At 38.1% G+C, this 27,899-nt stretch overlaps 1 protein-coding gene across 1 annotated transcript in view; it reads left to right on the plus strand.

Annotated features, from left to right (window-relative positions):
• Window positions 1-27,899, plus strand: part of LOC306757276 (metabotropic glutamate receptor 4-like) — a gene marked incomplete at its 5' end in the record, with an annotated part of 171,412 nt that overhangs the window by 111,926 nt on the left and 31,587 nt on the right. Inside the window, 4 exons of the mRNA XM_079242280.1 lie at window positions 9,870-10,005; window positions 10,206-10,360; window positions 10,694-10,834; window positions 23,723-23,923. Of these exons, the coding sequence (XP_079098406.1) occupies window positions 9,870-10,005; window positions 10,206-10,360; window positions 10,694-10,834; window positions 23,723-23,923 (633 nt within the window). The remainder of the gene's footprint in view (window positions 1-9,869; window positions 10,006-10,205; window positions 10,361-10,693; window positions 10,835-23,722; window positions 23,924-27,899) is intronic.

A 27,899-nucleotide genomic window follows, 5' to 3' on the forward strand; every position in this document is an offset into this window, starting at 1 on the left:
CTCCACACCCATTGGAACATGTAGTGATTGGAAGGCACCAGTCAAGAAAGACTATTTTTTACACACATATATAGATTTCTATGAGAACACACTTGGGACTTTGTGAGATCCCCACCAGTCTGAGTCTCCTGCAGCAACTAAATGGATGATTATTATAAAATCACCTAGACAACACATACCATACACATCATTGAAAAGGAAAGTATAAGCTTGATATTAGGTAGGGATGTTCAATATTGACTTTTTTTTTTTTTTTACCGATATCCAATAAACCAATTTCAACCAACTCTTAATTTCAAAAACCAATATCAATATTTTATGAGTAAGTTGTGCCAAACCAACAGAAATATTAAAAATATTATCTTATTTAGGTAATTTGAATCAGAAGAGCCTTAGCTGAAGAGTTTTACACATAATATGTGCATACTCTGTAAAAGTTAAGTTAAAAAAAGTATAAAACGATAACAATTATTTCCAATACTGCATTTCAATGTCAATATTGGTTGAACATGTCGGTGTGCCAATAATTTCTCTAATATTAAGGTTGGGAAGACAGATGTCTAAGCTAAATAATTGCTTGTACTTTTAGAAACTTTCGGAACAGGAAAACCTGCAGTCAGGGAGAACTTTTAAAGCTTTGATTTTTATTTATCAAAAATGTAATAAGGAGAATGAAAATGTGGTTTTGAGAATGGTTGTTTTGCACTTAAAATAAGAAAAAATAGATGATTTGAACAGAAAGGCTCCAAGAAATGTTAAAAATTAGATGATAATTTGATCTAGCCTGATAATTTGTCATTTTAAATGACTGATGTCATATATGCAGTCAGCTAAACAACTTGTATACAAACTGATGGTTGCAGCATTTAACTGGTTGATTGTTTACAGAAGGAAAGTTATTATTTTTATGTGTGTGTATTTACTGACAAATGTCACATATTTTCTGCAGTGAAGTGAGTGTCATTGCCAGGACTAAAATTGCTTTTATGGTCAAATATAATAAGCTTCCCTCAGAGAATTCCTGCTTTTGTCTGGATCCAGAGTGGCAGAAATTAACGAGGCTTTCTTCTGTTGGCCTTTAACAGAAGTTTCCACCAAGTTCACTGAAATCAGGGAATTTTTTTTACAAGATACACTGCTAACAAACATACAGTGCAGAAAACATAACTTTCACGATTGAAGTAAAAATGTCCAAATGTCATTCTGACAGTTTATTTATGCCTTTTAGTCAGACTTTCTTGGAATTGTTTACAGTGGTGGAGACCACTGTTTTCTTCTTCCAGTCATTTTAGCTAAGCATTAAATGGGGAACAAGTTCATTTATTCTAATATGTGTTTGTGTGAGTGTTTGTTACTAGTCTTAGTCCTTCAATAATAAAAAAAAGACATTTAGGACATGAATCAGTATTTTTTACTCTACACATTTATTACACACCCTCTATACATTTTGTTACTCACCGCATTGTTCAAATTTTATCCCAATTTATTTGGTTGCATCTGTTGAAAATGTCAAAGATAATACAGTTTGACAAGAGTAAATGAACACTTTTGCACCAACAAAGTGATTCTCAAAGGTCTATTAGCTGAGAACGTGGTATCTCTGACTGAGCATGGTGTGCAGTGTGTTGTCAAGATTTTGTGGGAAGTGGGAGACAATAGGAGGAAGTGCCATGACTGAAAGAAATATTATTCACAGTTGAACAATATCTGTCAATGATGTCCTTAAGACATAGAAACATAAAAAAAAAATAAATAAATAAAAAACAACAAAGGCTCGGTCAGATGCAGCTTTCAGAACCTAAAAGCTGCATCTGACCAGGTTGATCCGTCTACTGTACACAGAAGCCACAGTTTTTATAAAAAAATGGCTTTCAAGAAGTCATTGTTCAAGGAGTTAAACAGAGAGAAAAGCCAGATGTATTCCAAATGACAGAAGAAGTGCAAAGAAAATGAACAAATCTTATACAGAAATAGACTCCCCCCCAACAACTTGGTTCCATAGAAAGTAGAAACATTCAACAAACTAAATCAAAGCAGAGCAGCTGTTTTCAGCTTCGCAGCTGATTGTGGCAACACCCCTCAGTCAGAGTTTTACGACCAGGTCTGCCATGCAGTGTGTCTTGCTGTTTGCTCAAAAATAAGCAGCTTTTCAATTTTCAAACTGGATCTACAAACATTTTGGATCTAGAGCAAAGGAACTCATTTCGGTCCAACAACAACCACAATCCAGCAGGTTTTCAGTATATTCCTGCTTCAGCACACCTGAATCAGATTAAACAGATCCAACAACCTTGTCAAATTTTGCAAAATGACTCATTAATTTAAGTCAAATATGTTGGAGCAGGAAAACATATAGAACCTGCTGGATCATTGCTCTCAAAGAACCAGAATGAGTAACCCTGATCTGGAGGTGGATCGTTCTGGCAGGAAGTCAGTCGATGCAAAACAAAGTAGATCTGGTCCGTTTTAAAAACTAAAATACTATGTGCAGACTTTGGATCACATTTTACTCTGAAACCATCAACATTACTTCTTAAGTGGTGGCACGGGCACCAAGCCATCAGCTGGGAGGGGGGGTGTTACAATTGATGTGTCCCACCATGTTGTACAACACCAGACATTGTTATTACAATAATGTGACTATAAAGCACATGAAACATGGATCAGACTGGCCAGAAAACCTTTTGCTGGACCTCAATGTTACCAAAGCGTCTTGATAGAGGATGGAAACAAAGGTCGCCAATCTCTAAAGCTTAGTTTTGGAAAGTCCTTCCAGAAGCCTGGGGAACAATTCCAGATGACTACCAAAATAAAAAACAAAAAAGCTTGTTGCCTCAAGCCTGAAATGTTGGCTGCTTAACGTGATAGAATTGTAAAAACTCTGATTCTGCCTTATTCTTTACATTTTCTGTTTTTAATTAATTCCTCAGAACATCACATTCCTTTTTTATTCAGCATCTTTCAGTACATGTCATACATGTCAAACATCAGTGACTACTGACAGCCCTAATTTCAGTTTGAGCATGGCATTGTATTTCACCTCGATTTTTCTTCTTACTTGATTTTTGCCATCTCTTCTCTGAAATCAAGCTGCACACTTTGGCACAAAAAGGAAGCAGCAGCCCGTTAGAGTCAGAAGCAAAAAAGAAATCAAGTTGGTGTGTGCCACATGTTAATTATTTACTTGAGTGACTCCACAGACTAAACACACAAGAAGACACGAGTGGTGAACTAATAACAGGGGAAAGATGTACAATTAGGAAACTTAGTAGTGCAGAAAAACAACAAATTGTGTTTTCAAGTTTAATACTTTTGTATTTTGTTAGTTAAATTGAACATGACCTAAGCGTGGAAAAACTGTGATCAATTACAGAGTAGAACAAGTGACACTTTAGTAGGGCTTGGTTAAAACAACAAAATGTCACAGAAATGTCTTTTCATCAAGATTCCATCAGACTTTTCTTTTTCATGGCCCTACAGGATAATAAAGTTCTTTACTATCCACAGTATGATTTGCAAGAAAGTGGTATTGTTTGCATAGATTATTACAAACCTCACTATGAAGGAAAAAAACCTCCTGCCACCAAGCACATCGGTGCAAACCAATGACTTCTGTTGTAAATGCAGAAGGAAGGGAAAGACGTCATTTTTTTCCGGCATCAAACTGTGCTTCTCAGAATCTGTTTTTGCTCTGAAGCCACTGTGGCTTCATAATCTAAACTCGCCCACAAACTTTGGTGACTTTTCTACTTTTCAATTTTTTTTCAATTTTTCATAACTACATGTGGTATGAACCCATTCTGCACTGACCTCCATCAAATTAGTCTGCAACCCTAAATTATCTACTAATAACTTATCATTATAGGGGATTTATGGCTTTTTACAGGCAACTGTTATTTTTGTCTTTTATGGCATAACTACATGCTGACAAAGAGGTCTCTACTTAATGTATTCAAATAAAAGGAGTGCTGTGGTTTGCAGTTCAGGTTAAAACCAGATTTTACAGAACCGCTGCGAGGTTCATGAGCTCGCCTCTGATTTTACAAGTTGTGTTTTGAGCAGGAAATTACAGTTTTTCTTACTACAAATGAATTTCTGAAAGCTAGACAGGGGAAATGGGCTGCTGCAAATATATCTTTCCTCTTAAAGAAGAAAGCTTTTGTCAGCTCATGAGGAGAGCGTCTTTAAGATGTAATCCAAGATTTTTAAGTGGTGTTTTGCCACTCACATTATTTCCATAAAAAAGCTGATGTTGCACAGTCTACTGCATAATACATGCAGACATTGTGTCTTGTGCTCAGTCTGTATCTCATTAGCCTTGTGCTGGGTTTCAGCAAATACAGTAAATGTACACGTAGCCGGAGGAATTAAAATAATGCATGTTACAGAAGTCGATTCTGTCCGTGTTGAGACCATCACAGACAGACAGACAGACAACCTCTCACATTCACTCGGAGGGAACGAGCAGTTAACATAGCATGCATGTCCTCTGGACTGTGTGAGGAAGCCTCACAGATATGGTCTCATGTTTTGTCTCATTAAAACTCTGAGAATCAAAACTGATCAAAACCGCTTTGAACTGTAAATTTAAAACCAGTGATCTAAAAGAGGAATTAAAAAAGTTCAAGTGTTAATTTTAGCTGAGAAAGTAATTAAGACCGCATGAAACTTTTTTTTTCTTCTTTTTTTCAGATGCATATGCGTGGTCATGGGTCAGGACATAAACCAATGCTGATCTATGTAACCCAAATGATCTAAGTAAAAGAAAAGCATAATAATGAGAAATGTGTCATAAAGTGAATATTCAGAAAACACACGCTAAAGGAGTTGCTTCAAAATCTAACATGACAGCAAGCAGAACTGATACATGGGTTCACCACTCCTCAGAAAAGACTGAAGAATAAATGAATATGAATGTATTTGGTTTTTTTATGAAGATTTAGCCTTTCACTATTTAGTTTTCTGCTTTTTTTTTTCATAAATGTGACATTTTGTGTGTTTTTACAAAAATAAAGACCCCCCCCCCCCCCCCCCCCCCCCCCCCCCCCCCCCCCCTTCCCCTCCAACTCCATTATATGAAGCAGCAACTGCTCTCTGTAACCAGGACACCTGAAGTGGGTAAAAAACCTTCAACAGAAGTACTGCAACAGGGTGATGCAACTCATCAGAGTTAACAAGCAAGGTTAACTAAAGTCATGTTAGCTGTCTAAAAAATGTTTGCTTTGACTTGTGGTGGCTTATTAAAGTTGGTGACACAGGAGGAATTCAGGAAGCACAAAGGACAAACCACAGAGAAGAGGAATGTGCTCTACTTGATCATAGTGCGTAAACTCTGAATTATACCACTGTAGTAATGTCCAGTTGGTGTGACTCAGTCTCTGCGGTCACAAGACGAACACTAACTGCTTGACTGCCCGAGTAACTGTCAGGAGCCCAGCCTCTGATTAACGTACAGTATGCCATTAAACTGATAAATCAATCCCCATGTTGACAGTTTTGCCGGCCATCTCCCCTCATTCTAATTCCTTTCCTTTGCTAATTTATCCATGAGTTGCTGTGACCATCGGAGCTGAAATCCGCAGCTGCGATGCAGCTCTCACATACTCGACACAGATGAACACTGTTTGTATCCTGAAGTTCTGTTGACATCTTATTTATTCATTTGTTTTGATCTCACATTCACTGCGTTGTGCATGTCTGAGCTTATCTTGAATGCATCTCACCGTGCATAAAAATAGATAGACTAGAGATGAGACGACTCATCCTTTGTGACAAAGACGGACTGCGTGACTGTGGCTGGCCTGACACTGCTGCAGCCATTTGTCACTATTAGTTTCCATTCATTTTTTTTCTGAGGACATGGTTAAGATAAAGCTACGATAGTCATCTACTGTGGCATGTGAGAAACCGCAGAGTGATACGTGCTGAGAATGAATTCCACTTATCTAATCCCAACCACTTAAGCAAACACCCGAAATGTCTGATAATGGAGCCTGTTTGAGTCAACGGGACAAGTGGGTCATCATAAGCACATGGTTGAAGTGATGAAAAGCTCTCATGACTGCCGTCAGGACGCACAATCCCTGCAGCATAACAGCACAAACTCAAGGATGATCCAAAGCATTAAGACAGTTAAAATTAGAGTTTTTAGACGTTGCACCCGTAACTTTTAGTAACCCTACATGAGAATTTCCCCCTCTTGATTGCTGCCAAAATTTGTCAGAAGTTGAGTGTCTCAAATAGGCCTGCTGCTGTGGTTTTGTTTCACTCCAATAAAAAGCGGGATTGATCACATAAAACCTGTCAGGATTAAAATGAATAACTTTTTGCATCCAAAAGAATGTTGATTTAAACAATATCAATGAGATTGTTCCAAGTAAAAACACCTCTTATATGTACAATATTTAAAACATTTCATGATTTATATCTAATAAATAGCTCAGATTTAATTCTGCTTAAAATATGAGTCCACAGAAACACATGTTGGGTGACAAGTAATAGATAAAAAGTATACAACTATCTGCCTGTAAGAGATGAGGCTTAAAACTTCCCTCTTGGAGCGAGACCAGGCCCAAAATTTATTGCTCAATTTTCAGGATGAGATAAAAGTCATTTTATTGAGCCTGTGTAACTTTTCAACAGGGAGAAGCATGCAGCAAGGCTTTGAAAAACCCAATATGTGATCACTGCTCATATCAAAAGACTGGATGATGTTGTGTCTTCTCGTGTCAATAAATAAGCAGAAGCGAGTGTTGGTAATGACAATGTTGTGTCATTGTTGGTGGGCTTAAAGGATCTAAACATATTCTTCTGTTATTATATTCAACAGCATATTTTTAGTGGGAACAGAAGGAGCATCTGTTACCTGGTCGCTCATTTATGCAAGAAAATGGGAAAATCTTAAGCCGACATGATTTATTGGATAAGACATGTCAGTCATAAATCTTCAGCCAAATCTTACATTCAGCTTGTGTAGTCAGTTTGTCCTACAAACATTTCATGATTTATATCTAATAAATAGCTCAGATTTAATTCTGAGCTATTTGCCTAGGCATGGGTTCACGCTCTGCACCCATGCCTAGATAGTCTACATCAAGAAAAGTCTTTTAACGTTGAAAGTGACTTAACCATCATTATTTGACAGAAAACATTGATTAGGAGTGAAAAATCTTTAAATTTTGTGCACCTGCAGTTTCGCATTAATAAAAACACTAGGAGAAAAAAAAACAAAAAACTAGGAGACAGAGGTTGACTTTAGATGACAGGGAGGGGAAGACCTACACCCCTGTTTCTATCTGTTGGGTTGGAGTGTGACAGCTGAGCAGTTTTTGTTCCTGAGAATCAATATCATAGACTTTCTGTCTTGGTCATCTCCAGTTCTCTGCTTATAAAGTTCAGAAACTGATCGCATTCCTGTAGAAAATCTAAGAAGACCAAAAACCCGAGCCATGTTTTTGTTAATGCTGTACTAGCAGCAAAACAAATCACCCTAACTGAAAGCATCCGACTGGCATGGGAAAACAAGGCTAACGCGGCAGGTCATTAAAAGCCATCAGAACATCATCTGTATCCATTTAAAAAGATATCAGAGATGAGGTGTCTGCTCAGAGTCCCCAAGCATAAAAAAATACCAAATCCACCTCAGCCTGATCATCCTGCTGCCTTCTGGCAGACTGGAGCGTACTTTCTTTCATCTAACTCTGGGACTCCTGAATACATTCTGTGCACCATGAACATTTATCATTTTCCATCTTTTATTAATTGGTGTATAAATCCTAAAGTTGCAAATATCTGCATGTCTGAAAATTGTGTCAGAGATTCAACCTCTTGCAAGTTAACAATGTTAAGTGACAGGTGTGTAAAAACTAGAGGGATCCACAGGAAATCTATCTAGGACCTCAGAACTGTCAATCAGGGAAGCTCAAATACCCCTTTGTTGAACTGGTGCACCAGATATCAGAAGACCACAGAATACCAGTATGTTTAGACTGTAGAATTTATTAGTGGCACACATGGGATAGGAATCAACTTTCTCCGTTGAATTATTTCTGTGTGAGATTCATACATGGGGTTATTTGCGTGGGTAGTGCATAAATACATAACTCAGCCAAGTGTGAGAAATGTGTGATTAATTATTTTGAGTTAATTGATAAATAATTTCTCATGCTTTCACCCACACTAGTTATTTCCTACAACTGATTGTATATATATATATATATATATATATATATACATATATGTCTAAAGATATTTAAAACATTGTTTCTGCTGCCTTTAGAGCTGCAGGAGTCTCTTGTTTATGCAATCATCTAAAGCCGATGCTGATGCACTCCCAGAAGTCTAGTCTTGTTGAGGGAACACTAAAAATGTGACTTCATGATACAAAACATTATCAAATAGTCCTTTATTCCCATTTTGCAAGAAATCAAACTATTTTTGAGTAGTTTTGTGTTGCATAGTAATGTTTTAGCACTTCATTGCGGGGCACAGCAGGTCAACATGTTTTCCTTTCTGGAATTGAAGTTGTTTGTGTACGTTTATTTGATCCAAATTCACCCCCTGCTGGTCACTGTTGCTAAACCTAAAATACGTAAAATCGCACATTTGGCAAAAAAGGTTGTGCAACTCAGAAAATATGCATTATCTGTAATATATGTACAAATCCTGCCAGGTATGTGTGCAGTAAGGCAGAAGTATAGAACATGTTTAGCACTGTGGCCTCACAGCCAGAAGGTTGGTTGTTCGACTCTCAGCTTAGGGGGGATGTACAGACAATAGCTTTTCTGTGCAGAGTTTGCATGTTCTCCTCCTCCGGCTTCCTCCAACCATTCAACGACATGCATGTTAGGTTACCTGGTTACTCTGAGTTGCAACTGGGCTGCAGCAAGAAAACCGTCAACTTATGCTGTGTGTGCATAGTATATAGACAGTATATACGCTTTGATGGAGAGGAAGGAGACACATATGAATAAGTGGAGCCTACTGCATTGGTGGTTTTCTTGAACAGTCTTTTGTAACCCTAAAACCGCATATGAAAAAGAATGATGCAAAAAAGAAAACAAAAACATGCATTGCAAACTTGTATATTGTATATGTGATTTAAATACTTTCTTTCTACAACTTCACTAATACAGATGATTGCAAGCATGCAATTATGGAACCCAAACTAAATAAGAAATACAAACACTATTAGAAAGAAATCACTAGTCTATGCCATGTTAGTGGAATTTTCTGTTTGATTCATTTTTGTTACATTTATCCTTAACTTAAGTAAAACAGACATAAATATGGTTTCAGGAATTTGCAAAGTACTGACATTCTTTCTTCACAAATAGCAGCTTGTAACCACTTTTTTCCGTTCATGCATCGCCATTTACATGGCGAACTTACTGACTGAACTTGATGTGTTCCATCATGGAGAAAGTCTGGAACAAGATGGAAAAAAGTCTTGCAGATCAACACATACATTTCAGTTTCTAATGAGAAGCTTGTGCAAAATATTTAGTCCTACAAAAATACTTCATCGTGGTTAAGTTAAGATTATAAATGCACAAAAAAAAGTGAGACATACAAGATTATAGATCCTTTTTACATTAAAACCATCAAATGAACCCTTACTTTATTGTGTTTAACATAAACAACATCACTCACAGGCACACGCATCTTCTGTTTCTTAATGATATTTAAAATGTTATGCTGAGACCGGTGAAGTCCTCCATATAACGTGTAAAAAAATTCTACTGTAAACTCCTTTTAAATGAAGCATTGTTGTTGTTTTTTCCTCACCTCAGCAACTGCATCTTTGCATGTCTGTGATTTTTCTGGCACGCTGCACAGAGTAACTAACATCTGCAAATTCCTTGTTTTAGGCGGTGTGTGCATCTCACAGTCAGTCAAGATTCCCCGGGAGCCAAAACAGGGAGAGTTCGACAAGGTCATCCGGAGACTCCGAGAAAATCCAAATGCACGAGTTGTCATACTTTTTGCCAACGAAGACGATATCAGGTAAATCCTGGTAATAGCTACATGCTATAACACTTCTTTGAAGATAAGTAAAACATGACTGCAGCAGGCAGACAGACGTGCAGTCGTCTCAGTGCAGCTCCGGCCGTCCGCTGTGTAATGAAATGCAAGACACAATCAAAGTGGAGCTGTTTGGGATGCTAACTTTATCTGTGGCAACATCTGTTCCCTCACCTATGCAGGCGGCTTCTCCATGCAGCCAAAAAGGCCAACCAGACGGGTCATTTCATCTGGGTGGGTTCAGACAGCTGGGGCTCAAAAATCTCTCCAGTTGTGCAGCAGGAAGAGATGGCAGAAGGAGCAGTCACCATCTTGCCTAAGCGTCAGTCCATCAAAGGTACAGACATGAGCATTGTGCAAACATCAGATGTCCTTTCCTTTTAAACCCGTGTTTCAGTAAAATGTCCTCTTCCTGCAAGCCAAGGATGGTTCTAGTTCAAAGAGTTTTGCTGTTCAAAGAGATTTTTTTTAAATATTTTTTTTATTGGTGCTGTTATTTGATGATCAAAATGTACAAACTAAACTATATTTAAACAAAGGCAGTAAATTACCTGCATATCTGCGTGTCTGTGTTGTTATATTATAGGACAGCTGGTATGTGTCACAGCTTGTACCAACAGTGCTGTTTACACTAGCTGTGCAGTGACAGTGAACCCATTGATCTGTTTAGGGTTTGATCGTTACTTCATCAGCCGAACACTGGAAAACAACAGAAGGAATATCTGGTTTGCTGAATTCTGGGAGAACAACTTCAGCTGCAAACTCAGCCGCCACGCTGTGAAGAAAGGGTCCGGGCTCAAAAAGTGCACAAGTAAGATATTCTCTTGTTGAAAAAGAAGCTGCTCTGTGTTCTTTGTTTCAACTTTTTTACTGACTTGAAAACATTCTTCACTAGATGTCTTAAAGGAGGTGACACATTCGGCTCATTGTGAAATCGTTCGGAAAGCGTTGTCCGCCCATTAAAAGCAGAACAGATTCAATACTCAAAATCACAGTTCATCTTGCAATTCATTTCATTGCGGCTCTGCATTTCTGCTGAGTCATCTTTGCTTACTCATATGGCAATAACAAGTGAATGGCTTATCCAGGCTGTGTGCCATACTTTATACAACTGTTTATGGCACAAACTCTCTGGGTGGAAGAAGACATCGCATATTTCACCTTGATTTAAACATCTATTAAGCTGTGCAGCATACATCAGTGTGGGAATTTCCTCTGAGTAGCCTCTCTTCTTTCCATCTTCATAACTTACTCTGAAATTATTTCAAAGGAGTTAGTTTGCTGAACTCACAGAGGTCATTTTAGAGCATCTTTTATTTTAATGACAAGCAGAAACATGTTTTATGTGACACAGAGGGACCCGTATTGCTCAATCATATATATTTTGATTAGGTACCTCTGCCCAGGAGGTTATGGCTTTGCCTGTGTTTATCTGCCTGTTTGTTAGCAACTTTACACAAAAACTAAGTACAATTTTTAGGATTTTTTTGTCTGAATGGGTTTAGGTCTAACTTGGATTCCATTACATTTTAGATTGATCTGGAAGGAATTTTTAAAAGTATTCTTTTACGTGCTGCTAGGTGGAGGTATGCGCTCTCCATGTGCTTCTCAAGTTACACACAGGTTCTTAGTAAGGCCGTTAATAATATAGTTTATTGTGCTGTGGCACCTTTTTGATTTGATATACAATCAATCATAGTGATCACCAACAACTTGTTGGTGATAGTATTCTTAAATCATTTAAATAATAAAGTAGTGACAAATTTACACATTAAAACATCCCTTAAATATTCCTAAAACTCATGCAATCTAGTGAGTTTAGTGAGTAAAACTAATTTTCTCAGTTGCACAAATAAACACTGAGCTGATAGCAAACGCTCTGTAAAGTCTTATAAAAGGAACATAGAGCACGTCGTAACAGTATGACAGAAATATGAGTTCATTTGCAAATTCTGTTCTACTTTATGAAACATATGAAATTAAAAATTGCTTTACGTCTAGCTCAGTAAATGGAAATTCTGCCAGAAAGTAATCTGATCCACTGGATCACCTCGGCATCAACATCATCTGTGTATGTGTAGTAGTTGCAACACAGGATGTGCAGTCATGCTGGAAAAAATACCTTGATGTCTTTGCTTTATAAAAATTAATTAATTTAATTAATTAATAAAACTCTTGTGTTGTTTTGTACACAAATCTACAAAAGAAGTCTAATTTTACCTAATGTATTCAAAGGGGCCTTTTTTATATGCGGTACAGAGGCCTTTTACCATATGAATCCCTTCACCATAACAAAAGGGAAAGAACAGGTGGTCCTATGTTGTTCTGTAACCTCTGCATTCATATTGCGCCCTGCTCACTGTGCTACAGATGTAAGATGAGGAAGTAGATGCACTTTTACTTCCATAACACATCCCTTTAGTAGGTGACACAGAAGCGCTTTCCATCAGTGTTTGGTACTATACTTAACATGACAACTTTCCATACAAGCTCTGAATAATCTGAATAATCTCTGCAGAATCCACAAAATTTAAAAAGAATAAAACCTTGAAAAAAAAAGAAAAGAAAACCTTTCCCCTGGTCTATAATCACATTGACAAATGTGTAACTGAAGCTTCTGAAGAAAATGGACCACTATGGACAATATGAACACAAAGTTCTGCTGAATTGTAACCTAAGCACACTCAGTGTCGTAATAACAGTCATGCACTGTATAATAATTGCAGGTTTGATCCAGATGCAATTCGGAACCTCTTCACTAATTCCATCAATGCGTGGTGAACAAAGCAAACTCAGTAACTAGACTCTTACAGCAGCACTTTGCTGGAGTCATGGATGTAGTCTCACCCTGTCAACTCTTTTTTAGGAGCCAAACCTATTATCTGAAATTGCTAAGATTTATACTCACAATCAAATGACTCTGACTAGGTCTTATTTGACCTAAAACCTCAACACCTCGATTATAGTAATGGGATAAAAGCATGAAATTTGCATTGTTTAATCTGACTGTTAATATTTAGGAATAATAAAAAATGTCCTTTTTACCAAAAATGGCAGGAAAATTATTTAAAACAGTTCTGCATATGACACATTATGGAGCTCAAAACATGTAAACACAACATTCATTCATTCATTCATTCATTTTCTGAACCGCTTAATCCAATTCAGGGTCGCAGGTAAGCTGGAGCCTATCCCAGCTGGCTTTGGGCGACAGGCAGGGTACACCCTGGACAGCTCGCCAGTCCAGCGCAGGGCTAAACGCAACATGAAAATTGAATTATCCAGATTTCATACAGTAAGCTCAAGCTTCCCAAATGCACACAGATAGAAAAAAGCTAATTTAGTTACAGAGAGGAGGCGGTAACCTACAACAGCAAGAAATGAAATAGTGTACTAGATCGTGCTGCAAAACATCTAAGTGGATGAGGAGTGAAGAATACAGGAGGGAAAGAAAAAAACATCAACACGTCGCCAGACCAGACAAAAATTACTCGCATCTGCACTGAAGGGCAGTTTTATGGCTGAGGCAAACAAATAATGCGTCTTTGTGCAGAAAACACGGAATCTCCAGAGAATAAACAGAAATCAAAGTAGTCATTTTCCAGCCGTGAGGTGACAGTGCTAACTATGGAGCCAAAGCACCATCCTGGAGCCAGATGAATGCACCATATGTATGTAGCTTCCACTCAGACAGCAGTATTTATAAACAAGGCTGTGTCGTGACTGTACGCACACAATGTGTCCACACAGGGTTTACACAGTGGTAATCCACGCAAGCAGCACACTAACTGACTACAGCATTATGACTAAGAAAAATGTAAAAGAGAGAACATTTTGAGTCACATTGCATTTTTACAGAAGCATTTTGAATTGTGCAGCGACTTGAAACCACAAATGGATCATAATGGTTTGATCTCTTTGTTTTATTGAATGACAAAGACCTTCTGGTTATTTTTCTCAGAATCTCCAATTGTATGCAAACCTGAACCTTATATATAGCTTTCAATTTATAGAGAACAGTTTAACATCAGGACCATAACAAAGAGAAAATGATGCACCAAGAAAGCGTGAACACATTATTTGCGTGGAAACAGAGGAAGTCGGAGCAGCAGAGTGGTGAGTGTTACATGGCTCTGTTTAATGGAATCTGTTGGGTGGAAATGTACATTACACTGATTCATGTCAGCTGTTGGGAGGTTACAGGTAATTTCACCCACTTCGATTTCCTTTTTCCTCAGCTTTTATGAGCAACCAGCTTTATTTTTTCCTGCTTAGTAGTTGAATAAAAACTTATGAGAATTTACGGGATACAACTGATATAAAACAGGGGACATTGAGATTTGAGAAAATGATAAACCACTTCAGTAACAAACAAGAAAATCCAGCATCACCGTAAATTACAAACTTCTAAATGACAACATTACAAGCTTCATAGAGGTAGGATTTACAGCATGGCTGGGGCGTAAACTGTTTCACAGAGTTGTTAACATGAACAATAACTCTGCATTACACTTTAGTGAAATGACATGGACAATATGAGCAGAGACAGAATGTAGAACTATCTGGGACTGTAGCATCTAATCTGCTGGCTATTAATTTAATGTTTCTAGTTGTGATAAGCTTCTGCTTGCACTGGTCTGTTTTGTAAATGTAATAATTTAAAGCAGCTGTTACTGGTTCTGAACTCTGCTTAGTTTGTGGACCATTTTTAGGAAAAACCTGGTACCTTCAGGTTTTTACAGTAACGCTGTACCTGTCACAGCTGTGACGTCCACCTCTATTCAGTTCATGGCTTCACTCCATCTCTCTTTTCCTCTGGGTTTGCCTCTTTTGAAATCTGTGGTACTCAATAAGCCTTCAAGCACTTTATTTGTAGTGTAGTCATGCAGTGAATTGGCCCGGGTTGCTAAATGGGCCACATGGAAAAGTCACTCCTTTCTGTGCTTAAGAGCATATGCATATACCGTAAGAGCTGGCATGACCAACTCAAACGTTAAAGAGAAAAACTAAGCTTCCAGAAACAACAAAATTTGGTTTTGGGCCCTTTAAATCTGAAAATGTGACATTCAGTGTGCTGTTAAGCGTTGCAGGATAAAGTTGCATTGCAAGGTTACACAGCCTCCTCCCTCTCTAGCTCCGCTAACCTTCAGACAATGCTGCATTCACTGTATCTTAAAAGTAGAAGCTCAAACTTCTCCTCTTGTGGGTTGCTTTGCTGTTAATATCAAAATCCATCACTGGTTAAATACTTCACTGAAGTAATATAATAAATATAATTGTCTAAAAGTATTCTGATGTTTCGTATCCTGGCTTGGAGATCGGATAGCTTCTTTAAATCAATTAACTCTTTAATTAATTCAAAACTGGAAGTAAGAAGTTCTCATTTCATTTCTGTCAGTGAATGCACAGTCAATACAGCAACAGTAATTAATATCACTAAAGTGTTATTCATCTAAGCAAACTGCAGGTGTGGAATTGTAATTGAGAGAAATGAAAGAACAAAATCATGTTGCACATCAACTATTTTTTTCCTTCTATTATTTTGATACATGGTCTAAGTTCAGAAGGTTTTAAGAGATACTTTCCAAAGTTATTTAAATGTCACAGATCTCCAAAGAGGCAAACCTGGTAAAAATAAAATTTAAAACATTTTTTTAAAAAAAGAAAAAATGGGGCAGAGTGGATTTACTAGATGGAGTTACTATACAGACCCTAAATAACCCACTTAAATATAAATGTGGATTCATTGAGAAAAATGTTCATATGCTGTTGATTTTTTTTTTTTTTTTTTACCAAAACACATCCCAGATGCTTCAATAAGACCTGAGAAAATGGTGTTAGCATGTGAAAAAGGCTAAATGGGTTCTTTCAAACAGTTTGCAGAACACTGTGCACTCTGCGGCAAAAGGAAATTGGAATTTTCAACTTTTTACTGGGAAATATTTAAATGAAAATTGGAAGTTGGATTTGTTTTTGTAGTGATATAAAAACATTCCACTACTTGTGGAGCATGACTGGCTCAGGTCTATCTAAAGTTATCTATGTGAATGCTGATAAGAATTTGCTTTTATCAAAAGAGTTTTGATGACCTCTTCCTGCAGTACAGCGAATGCAACACGATTTAAACCTGAAGTTAGGTGGAGAGAAAGACGAGGAACTAAGATGATTCTGCTCTCAGCCTGAAACATGATTCACTGCACTACAAATCTACTTGGTGGTAAATTCAGACACCCAAATATGCACTCAGTCAGAGAATATATGATTTAAGTAGTGGTAGTAGCCAGAGGTAATTAAAAAAATGAATGGTATGCATATTGTGTAAAAACATGTTAATCTTTTCAAATCTCTTGTTTCAGGGGTTTCATTCCTGACAGACACACATCAGCATGATAGACTGTCCCTACAGCAGAGATAAATGGTGCACAGACATTAAGTGACTCATCTATCACTCACCTCACTCATTACAGATATTTTAGTGTTAAGCTTCACTATCAGCTCTGCTCCATGTGGAGTGAGAATCTCACAGAATTTGTTTGAAGTTAAAGTGTGACACGGGTGGTGCCTCTGTGCTGGTGGAGAGCTCAGTGGTGTCCCCGAGGCAGCTGTGCGAGAGCCACATGGGGCGTTCTGCGAATTATCAGTGTCCAGAGAGGGTTACACTGCTTAGTGTGATCAAAGGATAAGGAGGGCATGAGTGACTCGAGAGAAAAAAAAAAAAAAAAAGAGAGACCTGTCTTTTATCTGTGAGTGAAGGAGATGTAAAACTTGTATTGATTAATGCGGAGAGGAAAGCTAAGGTAGCGTAGGGACCAGTCTGCAGTCTGTAGGCTGTGTGTTTTGCCTGGGCATTAATGATGTTGGGGAGCTGCAGGAAACAAAGCAATGCAGATAAAGCAAACATGTGCCTTTTCATCCAACCATCTATTTTTTAAACCGCTTATCCTGAACAGCCTTGCAGGGTGGCTGGAGTCTTTCCCAGCATGCACTGGGCAAGAGATGGGAAATATGTTGGACAGCTTGCCAGTTTGTTCCAGGACGAATTTTCTTTTGGATGAAAAAAACTGTCTTCAGCATAGAACAGGGATTAATCATTTGAGAAGGATAGCAAAGTTTCTTTTGTTTCTGACTGTGATTGTGCTGAGGTTCTTGTTAAATTTAAATTAGATCAATATAATACTGACATACAAACTTACTTATGTGAATTTCACTTAAAGTGGAACTATTATGTGCATTTCAGGCTAATTTATTTTTAATTCTGAGACCAGAAGGGCTGGGATTGATTGAGTTATTGTCACAAATGGCTTTATTTACTTCAGACCGACCCTCTCCGTAGGCTGTCAGATCAGCCTGTGGGCAAAACGAGTGGATTGAGACTCTTCCGCATTAAGCCCCGCCTCCTGCCTGATATAAGTTGCCACTGATTGGTCAGCTGCCACTGCACTACATCGGGAGCGCGCACTGCAACTGCTTTCGCCGTCGTTGTAACATCTCATAAACAGAAGGATTAGGCTAATATGAACTCAATAAAAAAACAAAATACAATGTCAACACATAGCATACAGCGCTACATGTTGGAACCTGAATCAGACCCTGAAAACAAAGTGGAAAACAGCAACCCACAGCAACGAATGCAGCAGAATGTCTCTCTTTGGTAAACTCACCAGCCATCGTTGGAAATAACTTTATCCGACGTTTTCCACCCGCCTGATGTATTTGTACATGCCCTTGTTAACCAGTAGAAGGTAACCAATCACCGAACCTTATCCCCCGGGACGTCACAAGGATTTCGAAGTAGAAAAAACTCTCTAAAGCGACGCGTTTTTCGTCGCCATGGAAACCGAATGGAGAGAGTGCTGGAACTCAAACTCAAACTCAAACATGTGTTTAGGTGATAAAAAACGGTGCCGTTCACATGTCTGATGAGGATTCAACACTGTAACACTGTAGAAAGCTCAGAAAACTCCAAATACCATAATAGCACCCCTTTAAACAGTGACTTGCTTCACTAATGAGGTACTTACGAGACGTCATAAGATTTTTTTTTCTAAACTAAAACTGTCCATCCATCCCTTTTTCTTAACTATTTAATCCAGTTCAGGTTGGTTGTGCTTGGCTGGAGCTTATCCTAACCTGAACAGGATACCAGTCCATCTCAGGGACTGGAAAGAGAGACACATGAAATAAACAGGCTTCCACACTCAATCCTTGGATAAATTTATAATCACCAGTTAATCTAACAGGTATGTTTTTGGATGATATGGGGAAGTTTTACCTGTAGAGAACCCAAACATGAATGAGGAAAACATGGACATAAACTTCACATCTAATTCTCTTGTTTAGGAGTCAAATTACTCTTGCATGTGTTTACGTTCAGTTGGACTTATACTGAAGGTGTAGAGAGTGACTGCTATCCAGTTCCTGTCTCTGCTTTGACCTGGAAATAACACAAGCAGTAAGTAAAAACATAAGAACCGCAAGGCATAACGTGCATCTCATTTGGAAAAAAATAAAGCAAACAGCATGTGCAGAGCTGCAAAGACGTTACATTCACTGTTTAATATGGTGCTGATTTGCCGCCAGCTACCAGTGTTTTGTCTGTGATGTGGTAGGTCAACTGGAAAAAGTCCAATACTAACAAGCTGAAAGGGAGTAGCTCTACTTCCAGGATAGTACAGTATAACAGAGAAAATTGGACAAATGAATTCTTATTCCGTCTTTGTATATTGGAATAACAACACTAGTCCAATTAAATCACCCAGCTTAGAGAACATTCATGTAGTGGAATCTATCTGCCTTGAGTCAGCCAACACTGTTCAAGTCCCTAATCTTTACCAACTGGTTAGAGAGAAAGATCTATTACATCCAAGCTACCATCCCTGTCAACTTTTATTATACCAGTTTACTTACTGAGCAAACAGATGATGCAAAGTATAACAACTCTACACACAACCCGTAATTCTGCATTCAGTACAGTAATTTCTTACAAACTAGTGCAGAAACTGAGTGGCCTGGACCTTGGCTGTTCGACGTGCACCTGAATAATGGACTTCCTGAGGGACAGGTCCCAGAATGTCAGGATGGGAAACATTTCCTCCTGTCCTCAGTCCATTACTTTACTCCTCTACATGATCAAATTTGCTGATAACCTCACTCATTCACGACAAATGATGAGTCAGCCTACATGGAATGAGGTCCAGCCTCTGAGGCACCAAATAACCTGAATCTGAACATGGCAAACATCAAACACATGGTGGCCAACCACAGGACATTTGAACATACTGGGTCCTCATTTTTCTTCCCAGATGGAGAGGAGATCAAAAGGGTGGAGAGCTTGGAATTTCTTGGGACAGACCTCACTTAATGCCCTAACATTTCTCAGCAGGTGAAGGAAGCGCAGCAAAGGCTGTACTTTCTTAAGAAGCTCCATCAGGCCAACCTCCCTCAGTACCTGCACATATTTCCACAGATCCACCACTGAGAGCCTCCTGGCCGATGCTGCAGGGTCTGGTTCAACAGCTTCATAGCAGAGTACAGGGAAGACTTATAGCAGTGTTGATTCCCTTGGAGACATTTACACTGGCCCACTCCCCACACACCCTGGGCATGTCAATTTCTCCCTCCTTCTGGAAAATGCTCCAGAACACTCTGGACAGACTGGAAAACAACTTTTATCCACCAGATGTAAAGCAAAAACAGACGTAATTCATCACTTTTTAGAAAAGTTTGTGTCGACTGAAGAGGAATTTCAGTATAAACCAGTGCAAAAGGTCAGGGTTTGGTAAACAGCAAATGCCTATTTGCAGCTACAGTTGTGTTGAAAACCAGCAAAAGCTGCTTATGATAACAATACTAAAGATAAAATACTTAAGCTTTTTATGGATTCTTGTTTGGACATTAATAATTTTTCTTGCAACGGTAATAATCTGGCTTGTTTACGTCTATAAACTGTACATGACGTTCATTAACTGGCATTGTCCCTTTTAAATAAAAACAAACTGAATTGAATTGAATTGAATAATATGATGCCTCTCAAAAATCTCAATTTTGAAAAGAAGTTCTTGGGTTGTTGCCGTAAATCAGAAGTTTCATTTATACATCACTTGGCTGACTGCAGCTTTTTGTGATTCTAACATTGTAAATAAGAAGTTCTGTTTCTTGCTAGTCTTCCTAAGTACTTGTCAAACATTAGCATGTCAACTCGATATTGTGGTGTGGTGCAATGTGGCATTTATCAAAATCTACCGCAAACCATTTTCCCCAGAATATTCAGCAATAAAAAACCTTGTTTTTTTTTCTTTTAGGTGGGCATGAGTCTGTGTTTTTTCTAACACAGACTGTGAAATGGAATTGCTGGGACACATAGCAGCAGTGTCTCATTAATTAAAGAGGCAGTCCAAATGTCTTGGCAGGGAAAGACTGGAAGCCCTATGGCTCATCACAGGCCGGATAAAAAGGTCAGAGGTCTTGAGCCCCCACTCTCTGTCACATAAAGTCATGTGTGACACCTCAACAGAAGACACCCACACTCTGCTTTTGCTTTGCTTAATCTAATAGGATTTCTCTGAAATGCCAGACTGAAAATGTGTGTGAGAAAGCCAAAATGCCAACAGAAAGAGTCTGTGGGGGGGAAAGGGAAACGGTCTTGTGTAGAAGACACAATATAAAGTTAGTGTGGGTGGCCTGCCAAGCCTGCAAGTAAAATATCACTCAAACACCCACTCTGGCTCACAGGGCTCCCGTGGCATTAGCATGGCAGCCAAAACTGTGGCAATCTTTGTCCAATCAAGGCCCTGTGGCCCTTAATTACTGAGCCGTAACCTCCAACAATAATTCATGCATTTGAAAAGCTCATGAGATAATCAAGGATATTAAAACCCCGGTGGTGTGAAGTGAGGAGCTGGAGATGCAATGAAGGAAAGATGGCCCCGAGAAGGAGAACTCCTCTGATTTGGGGTCTAGCACTCTCTCCGATTTGAAGTGGTGCTTTAAAATAAGTTGAACCATAAAAGAACAGATGTTGAATAATAAATAACAGTGTGATACAAAATACTTGGTTATAAACGTTAGTATTCACACGGTTAGCTGGTTTATTCTTTAATGAAGTGAACTTAAAAATTATTACAAATATATTGTTCATCCATCCATTGTGATCATTTTAAAATTCTTTTTATTCCTTTTGCCTTTTATTTCCAATAGCTCAGTCCTAGCAGGTGGTTAGCAACAGTGACAATCTGCCAAAGTTTGGTGGTGTTGCTTAAAATTGGACTTTGCTATGTTGTGTGTATGTTCAGTCGATATGACTTCTGCTTTTCAGAGCTGGAAATGCTGCTTAATTTGCCTTGCTTTGTAAAATCTATTTTACATATCTGGTGATAGATAAACAAGGACCCAATGATGTGTAACCTTCAACTCCATGAAATATCTTCCCACTGAACTGCATATGAGATGACCACATCTATCTATCTATCTATCTATCTATCTATGCTTATTTATATATTGATTGGAAAATTATGTGAAATTTCTCTTTTTTTTTTAAGTTTCAGTTTTCAGTTTGCAGCAATTTATTTCCTGTTCCTTCTGTTGAATAATTTTGGTAAATAATCAGAAACGCAAGTCAGCTAAATGGCACTTCACATAGGTATTGTTTTGGTTTTTTTTTGGTTCATCTTGTTGTTGTTTTTTAAACCAACAGCAGAGTCATTATTGCAGGAATTCCAGCAGCAAATCCCCCTGCCGTGCTCTTATTAACTTGCAAAGCCTAATTGAATTCCATTTAGCAGACACATAAATATACACTGCTCTATCATTAGCTCGTCCTTGGTAATTAGTCTATTGTTAATCTAAATTGAACACACCTGCTTGGTATAATCTCTTTCGCACATACAGCAGAATTACATAGAGACAACTTTAAGATTTAAAACCTGTGCGGAGAACAGAGAAGTGGGGATTGGCATGTTGTATCTCCTTGTCGGACTTCACCTCCCCACAGCTATTAACTATCATAAAAACCTGCAGAACAACTTGGGCCAGGATTAATAAACTCCTACCACCAGTTACTCCACTAAGGCTGCTATACTGTATAAAGCATGTGTGTTTCCTGCCACGGTATATGGAAACCTGGTCAAACAGGTCAGCATTCAATTGAATTTGAACATACATCAATTTCTTAAAGCTGCTATTAGAAAGTGGCACAAGGTGTACAGTTAATGGTTAATGCGATACAGATCAGCCCAAAGCCTGATGTTTACAGAGTCACTCAGGAGGAAATCCATGTATTCCCTCTGGGTGATACAAAAAGAGTTTTTGTTTTCAACTGATGAGATTTCCCGGAGGAGAAAAACTTGCACTCCAGATATTGGGATTGATTTGCTCCTCTGCAGCGATCCAGATATTTACCTTCTAGCTAATTGCCAGAGGCAAGACCCATTCAGTGCAGAAGAAATAGGACTCACAAAGGAGCAATGCATTTTCTTCTGGGCCTTTCAGACTGACACAACATCTTTCATTTAAAAGGTTCCGCTCATTCCAAGTAGCTTACACACAAATGTCCAACATCTACAATGTTGAAGCGACTGCTCGCATATGCGTTGCCTGGCCACAGAAAAAGTTGCCAACTGGATCAAAGAAAATAAGTAAAAGCCTCATTGGATAATTGTAGCATGATGGGGTTCGGGGTTGTCATGGTTTCTGGGATTTTTTCCCTGGGGGGCACTAGAGCATGTTCGGAACTTTGATTGTTGGCTTTCTAGGCCAGTTTTTCCCTCTAGTGTGTGATCACTTAACACAACTTATACACACAGCCACACACTTACACTTACACACACACACACACACACACACACACACACACACACACACACACACACATTCTCTCTCTCTCATTGTTGTGTTTGTTGTTGTTTTGGGTTTTTACAGTTTTTCTTCCCACAGGTGCTTCTTATGATTGTCCTTAAGATGTCTACAGTCTTCTTTTACAGATGTAGCAGCTGGTTGTCTGCTTTTTCTGTTTAGGTTTATTTCATTTTCCCTTTTTCTGTCTTTTCTTTCATCATTTCTGCCATAATAAGCTAATAGAAAAAAATAAATAAACAACAAATAACATCTAAGATTTGGTGCGAGCCAAAAAAGCTTCTCCTAGCAAGATCAATTTGTTTGGCTATAAATGGCAGGAAGCTGTCATTATGTTGGACAGAACAAATTCCTGCTTGGGTGATTGTATTTGTGCAGTGGTTTCACCAGAGTGTGTATGCTGTAGTGTCCTGAACCCTATGCTGCTTCAAAAAGTGTTCTTAGGGGTATGAATGTGTGTTAGATGAGCACTTAGTATACACATATAGAAGTAATGTTTGAATCTGTGTGTGATCAGGTCAATGTAATGCGGAGTAAAAGTGGACAAATCATACCATCCCGAAATGCAATCATTGAGCAAAATAGGCAACCTGCTTCAAACAAGTGTAATTGACAAACTCATGAGCAGATAATTCCTCTTACTGGATGCAATCATGTCGTCCTCTTGAGTCTTAAATACATATATTGAAAATTTTCTTGATTATATGAAGTGGATCCTTTTCCGTTTCCTTAACAACTGCTGTCTGTGGATAATAATTCCAGGCTCAGTCACTACATGATTTAAGTGCTTGTCACCGATGAGAAGACCATTTTTGCACTTCTAATGTTCATGTCTGTTTTTGTCTTGCAGATCAGGAGCGAATAGGAAAAGATTCACATTATGAGCAGGAGGGAAAGGTGCAGTTTGTTATTGATGCAGTCTATGCAATGGCTCATGCTTTGCATAACATGCACCAGGAGCTCTGCCCAGGGAAGGTGGGTCTCTGCGCCAAAATGGATCCCATCAATGGCACCCATCTGCTCAAGCATATCCGAAGACTAAACTTTGCAGGTTAGTAATATTTTCTCTGATTAGAGTGCAGATTGTAAAGGCTATTTGAAGAACTTTCATAAAAACATACCTTTAAAAACATCCAAAACCAGTTAGAAGAAATTTTTTTAAGGCTACTGTACTGCAAGGTACCAAAAGCAAAATACAAAAACCTGTTTCAGAATAAGAATTAACCAAATACAAAGTCAGAAACCGTACGTAGCAATACATGGCTGCTATTAAACAGAGAAAAATCCATTTGGTACAGAAACAGATCAAACAATAAATCATGGAACTAATACTTAATTCATTGTAAATGAGATGTTTCTCTCTTAAATTCACCAATCCTAGTCGTACTGGGAGGAATGGATATGGTGCCCAACAGCAGTTGGGGGTTAGGGGCCTTGCTCAATGGCTCAGAGTGTTCATCATGCTGCTGGTCTGGGTCTGAGTCTTCCATTCACAAGTCCACCTCTTGCCCATCACTACCCCCATTAAAACCAACTCTACTGGAAGCTCATTTCTATTCGATGAGGAAAGAAATAATTTGGTTGTTGTTTTATTTCTGTCACTAAATCACTTAAAAAGTAGAGAACTTGTGGCATATTCCACTTTAATTAGCTTTTCACAAAACCAGCAAACCAGAAGGTATCACTGCAGACCACGTGAGAATCCTCTTTCAAAGGTCAAATGAAGGACTTGTGTGCTGTGCAGTATTTTTATGTTTGAGAGTTGGAATTTGTTTTTAATTATGATCATAATTGGGGCAAACGTTTGAGGCAAAACTATTCCAACAGAAGGACAAATGCACTTTGAAGACATGCCTTGAAACAGATCTATTACATCTAACACAGTGTGAAACAGGATCTGCTTCCTTCAGACAACTGAGCAGGAAAAAGGGAGCTTTTGCTGAGTGTTATGATGTGCTAACCGTCTGCATGTTAGGAGCTGTAGAGTTCATGTAGATGGCGTTGACTTTGTACTTGCGAGGGATCACAACCCCTCCAGTAACGAGCCACTCCAGAGTTCATTTGCGTTTGAACTCGGACTTCTGCTTTGCAGTCTCTTGTTTTGGTTTCAACCCAAAAAGCTATTAATCCTGCTCACATCTCCTTCAACATGATATTATTGCCAATTATTATAGCTGAGGCTGATGCTGTTCAGTCAGACTAACTGTATCTTTCTCCTTAAATCTTGACACTGTGACGGTGCCAGATGAAAAGTCAGAGGATAAAAAGTTGTTTTTGGCGACCATGAATGTCACTACTGAATTTCATGCCAATATATTAAAAAATGTCAACCTTGTTTTGGTGCTTTAGGAAAAATCAGATAGTTGAGATTAAGATATTTCCTCTGGCATCTGTTTAAAGCTTAATTCATGGCAACACATCAAAAAAGTTGTGGAGATATTTCAGTATGAACCAAAGTGGAAGACAACCAACAACCTGACATTACAGTACTTTGTTCAAAACTAAGTTTACAAAGTTAACCCTTCAATGTTTAATTAGCAATCACCCGGTGAGGCAAGTTCCAAGTGGGATCCTGCTTTTTCTGTCATGTGGCCGGCAGACAGTGGCAGGTGGGGAGGTTGACTGTGGCGGTACACCTGTTAAACTGTGTCACTTAGATGTCCTAACATGAAGTTAGAGAAAAGACAAACCTCACATGAAGCAGAAGGGCAAAGGCTCATTTTTTTCAAGTTTTTTTTTTTTTTTTTTTTTTTTTAATGATCAAATCACACAACTATATTATAAGTTGCAATGCTCAGAATGTTAAATAAAAAAGCTTGTAGGTTTTCTCTCAATAAAAAGGATTGTGGCCCAAGTTGAATAATATAAAAATTTTGTTCAGAGATGCTTTGTTTCTTTTGTTTTTTTTTAAAACATTTTATTCTTTTTAAATGACAAACATTTTGAAAGTAAAGATTTATTATACTTTTGTTTCAAATGCAGAATTTGGTGATTTTAAAGTAGCACTTCATAATTCTAAGAGGAAAACTGTGCTTCTGGTACATTCCTGAAGCTCTGGCTGCCCAACAGCATCATGCATACACTGCTCATCAAATTTCCCCGTGTGCATAGAAAGACACAAAACATTTCCTGTCCAAATTTAAATCCAATTTTAATTTTGTGGCAACAGAATTCCTGAAACAAATTGTGGCCTCAAACATCTGTTGTTGGACCATAACTTATTGACAAAGTCTGGATAATTACTTGATCCATTTTTAATTATCCTACACATAGTTATTATTTTGCAAAAATCTCTTTTACATGTAAAATGATTTCTATTAACCCACTGGCAAATCAACATTATTGTGCTTGTGCATAAATTACCCTCTTGACCCGTTTCTGTGGCATTTTACTACAGAAGACTGACTATGTTGGAACCAGTAATACACTGGTTTCTAACATAGCACATGTGATCAGGTGTTCAGAGGAATCTAGCAGGTTGATATTCATTAAACCGCACTGTCCAAACCTTTAACACCATGGTTTGACCTCAATTGGGAAAAAAAAAATCAAACAATATAAAGAGGACTTATTCAGTATTTTGCTTTTTCGAGTATTCTACACTGAAAAGACTGCACACAGAAAAATTGAATTTTGCTCACAGTATTAAAAAAATGTTGTGCTTTGTAAAGCTAGCACTGTTTTGGTGAGGTTAAGGGAACTTAATTACTTTACCTTGGTGATATTGGATTTCTTTTATTTTTTCCCCAGCATACAGTTTTGTAAACCCTCCTACGAACATTTTTGCCACACTTCATGTATTACCAACTCACCACTTAACTGACTTTGTGTCCTTGATTATTTGACCTATTTTCCAGTCCTTCATGCAGCATTACATTATACCCATTTATCAGTCAAGTTCACACTCATGACTGGCATTTCATTAATTGACTGCTTTCATACAAAGAGAAATGATCCAGAGTTTCATTATATACACATTGCCTTTTATAAAGCTGTGAGACCCAAGACAATTAAAATTCTTTCATAGACACTGGAGTGTGCAGTGTTTGCACAGATAAATTATTCATTTGAACTTCTGCTCTTCAAGCTAATTTGTCATACTAATATCTACTTATTACACAATGTCAATATGTGTTTAATTCACATCTAAAAAGGTAGAAGTTAATAATTTCCTTAAGGAAAAAAATGGAGTATTTTGGCCGTTTTTTATGTCTAAAGATGAAAGACATTTTATTTTGTTAATAAACCCTGTCATACATCAGCAATGTTCAGTTTTCCTTCTTCTTTTCTCAAGTAAATAGATAAATAACCCATGTTGTCTGTTAGAGCCAGCCACAATCTAACAAATCATTGTCCCCTAGACACATCGTTCCTCTGGATCTTGTATCTGCTTTGCTGCTTTTACAGGGATCATCTGTTTTCTGCAGTCCAACTTGCTGTTCAAGCCTGAAATTCAGGAGTTGCTTAAGAGACATTTTATTACATCTGGGAGAAACATTCCTTCTTCTACACTTGACACTGAGTCCAGATTGTCAACATGTCCAGCAACATAAATACATGTTTGAATAAAAAAAGGAAAAAGAAACTTTTTTTTTGAGTCCTTGTTTTCTCATTAAAAAATCTAAAGATAAGAGCATGATGCTATTCGGTTGATTATCCATTATTTTACCTAAAGCAGTTAACAGGGATTACTACAGCGATATCTGCCCTCTGCAGCAGAAAATAAAAACATTTTAGGCAAGGCTATGTATATACACTTCAGCTCACAACACAAGAGCTTTGTACGTCTTTATTGAGCATAACTTGAGGTGTTTCGCTTTGGCTTGATAAGCTGCTGATAAGAAGCTTTTGACTTGCTAAAACACAGCTTGGAAAGAGTAAATCGTTTTCTTCAACAACAGCTGTTAAGATGCTCTTAAGCCCCCCCTCCTGCACCTGCTGAGCTGCTCCGAATACAAGTGCATGGTGGAGAAAAACAACTGGTGGGCCGCTCTTCACAACATGTTGTATGTTAGGGTCAGCGGTTC

Source organism: Telmatherina bonti, assembly GCF_933228915.1.
Source record: "Telmatherina bonti genome assembly, chromosome: 6".
Lineage (NCBI taxonomy): Eukaryota > Metazoa > Chordata > Actinopteri > Atheriniformes > Telmatherinidae > Telmatherina > Telmatherina bonti.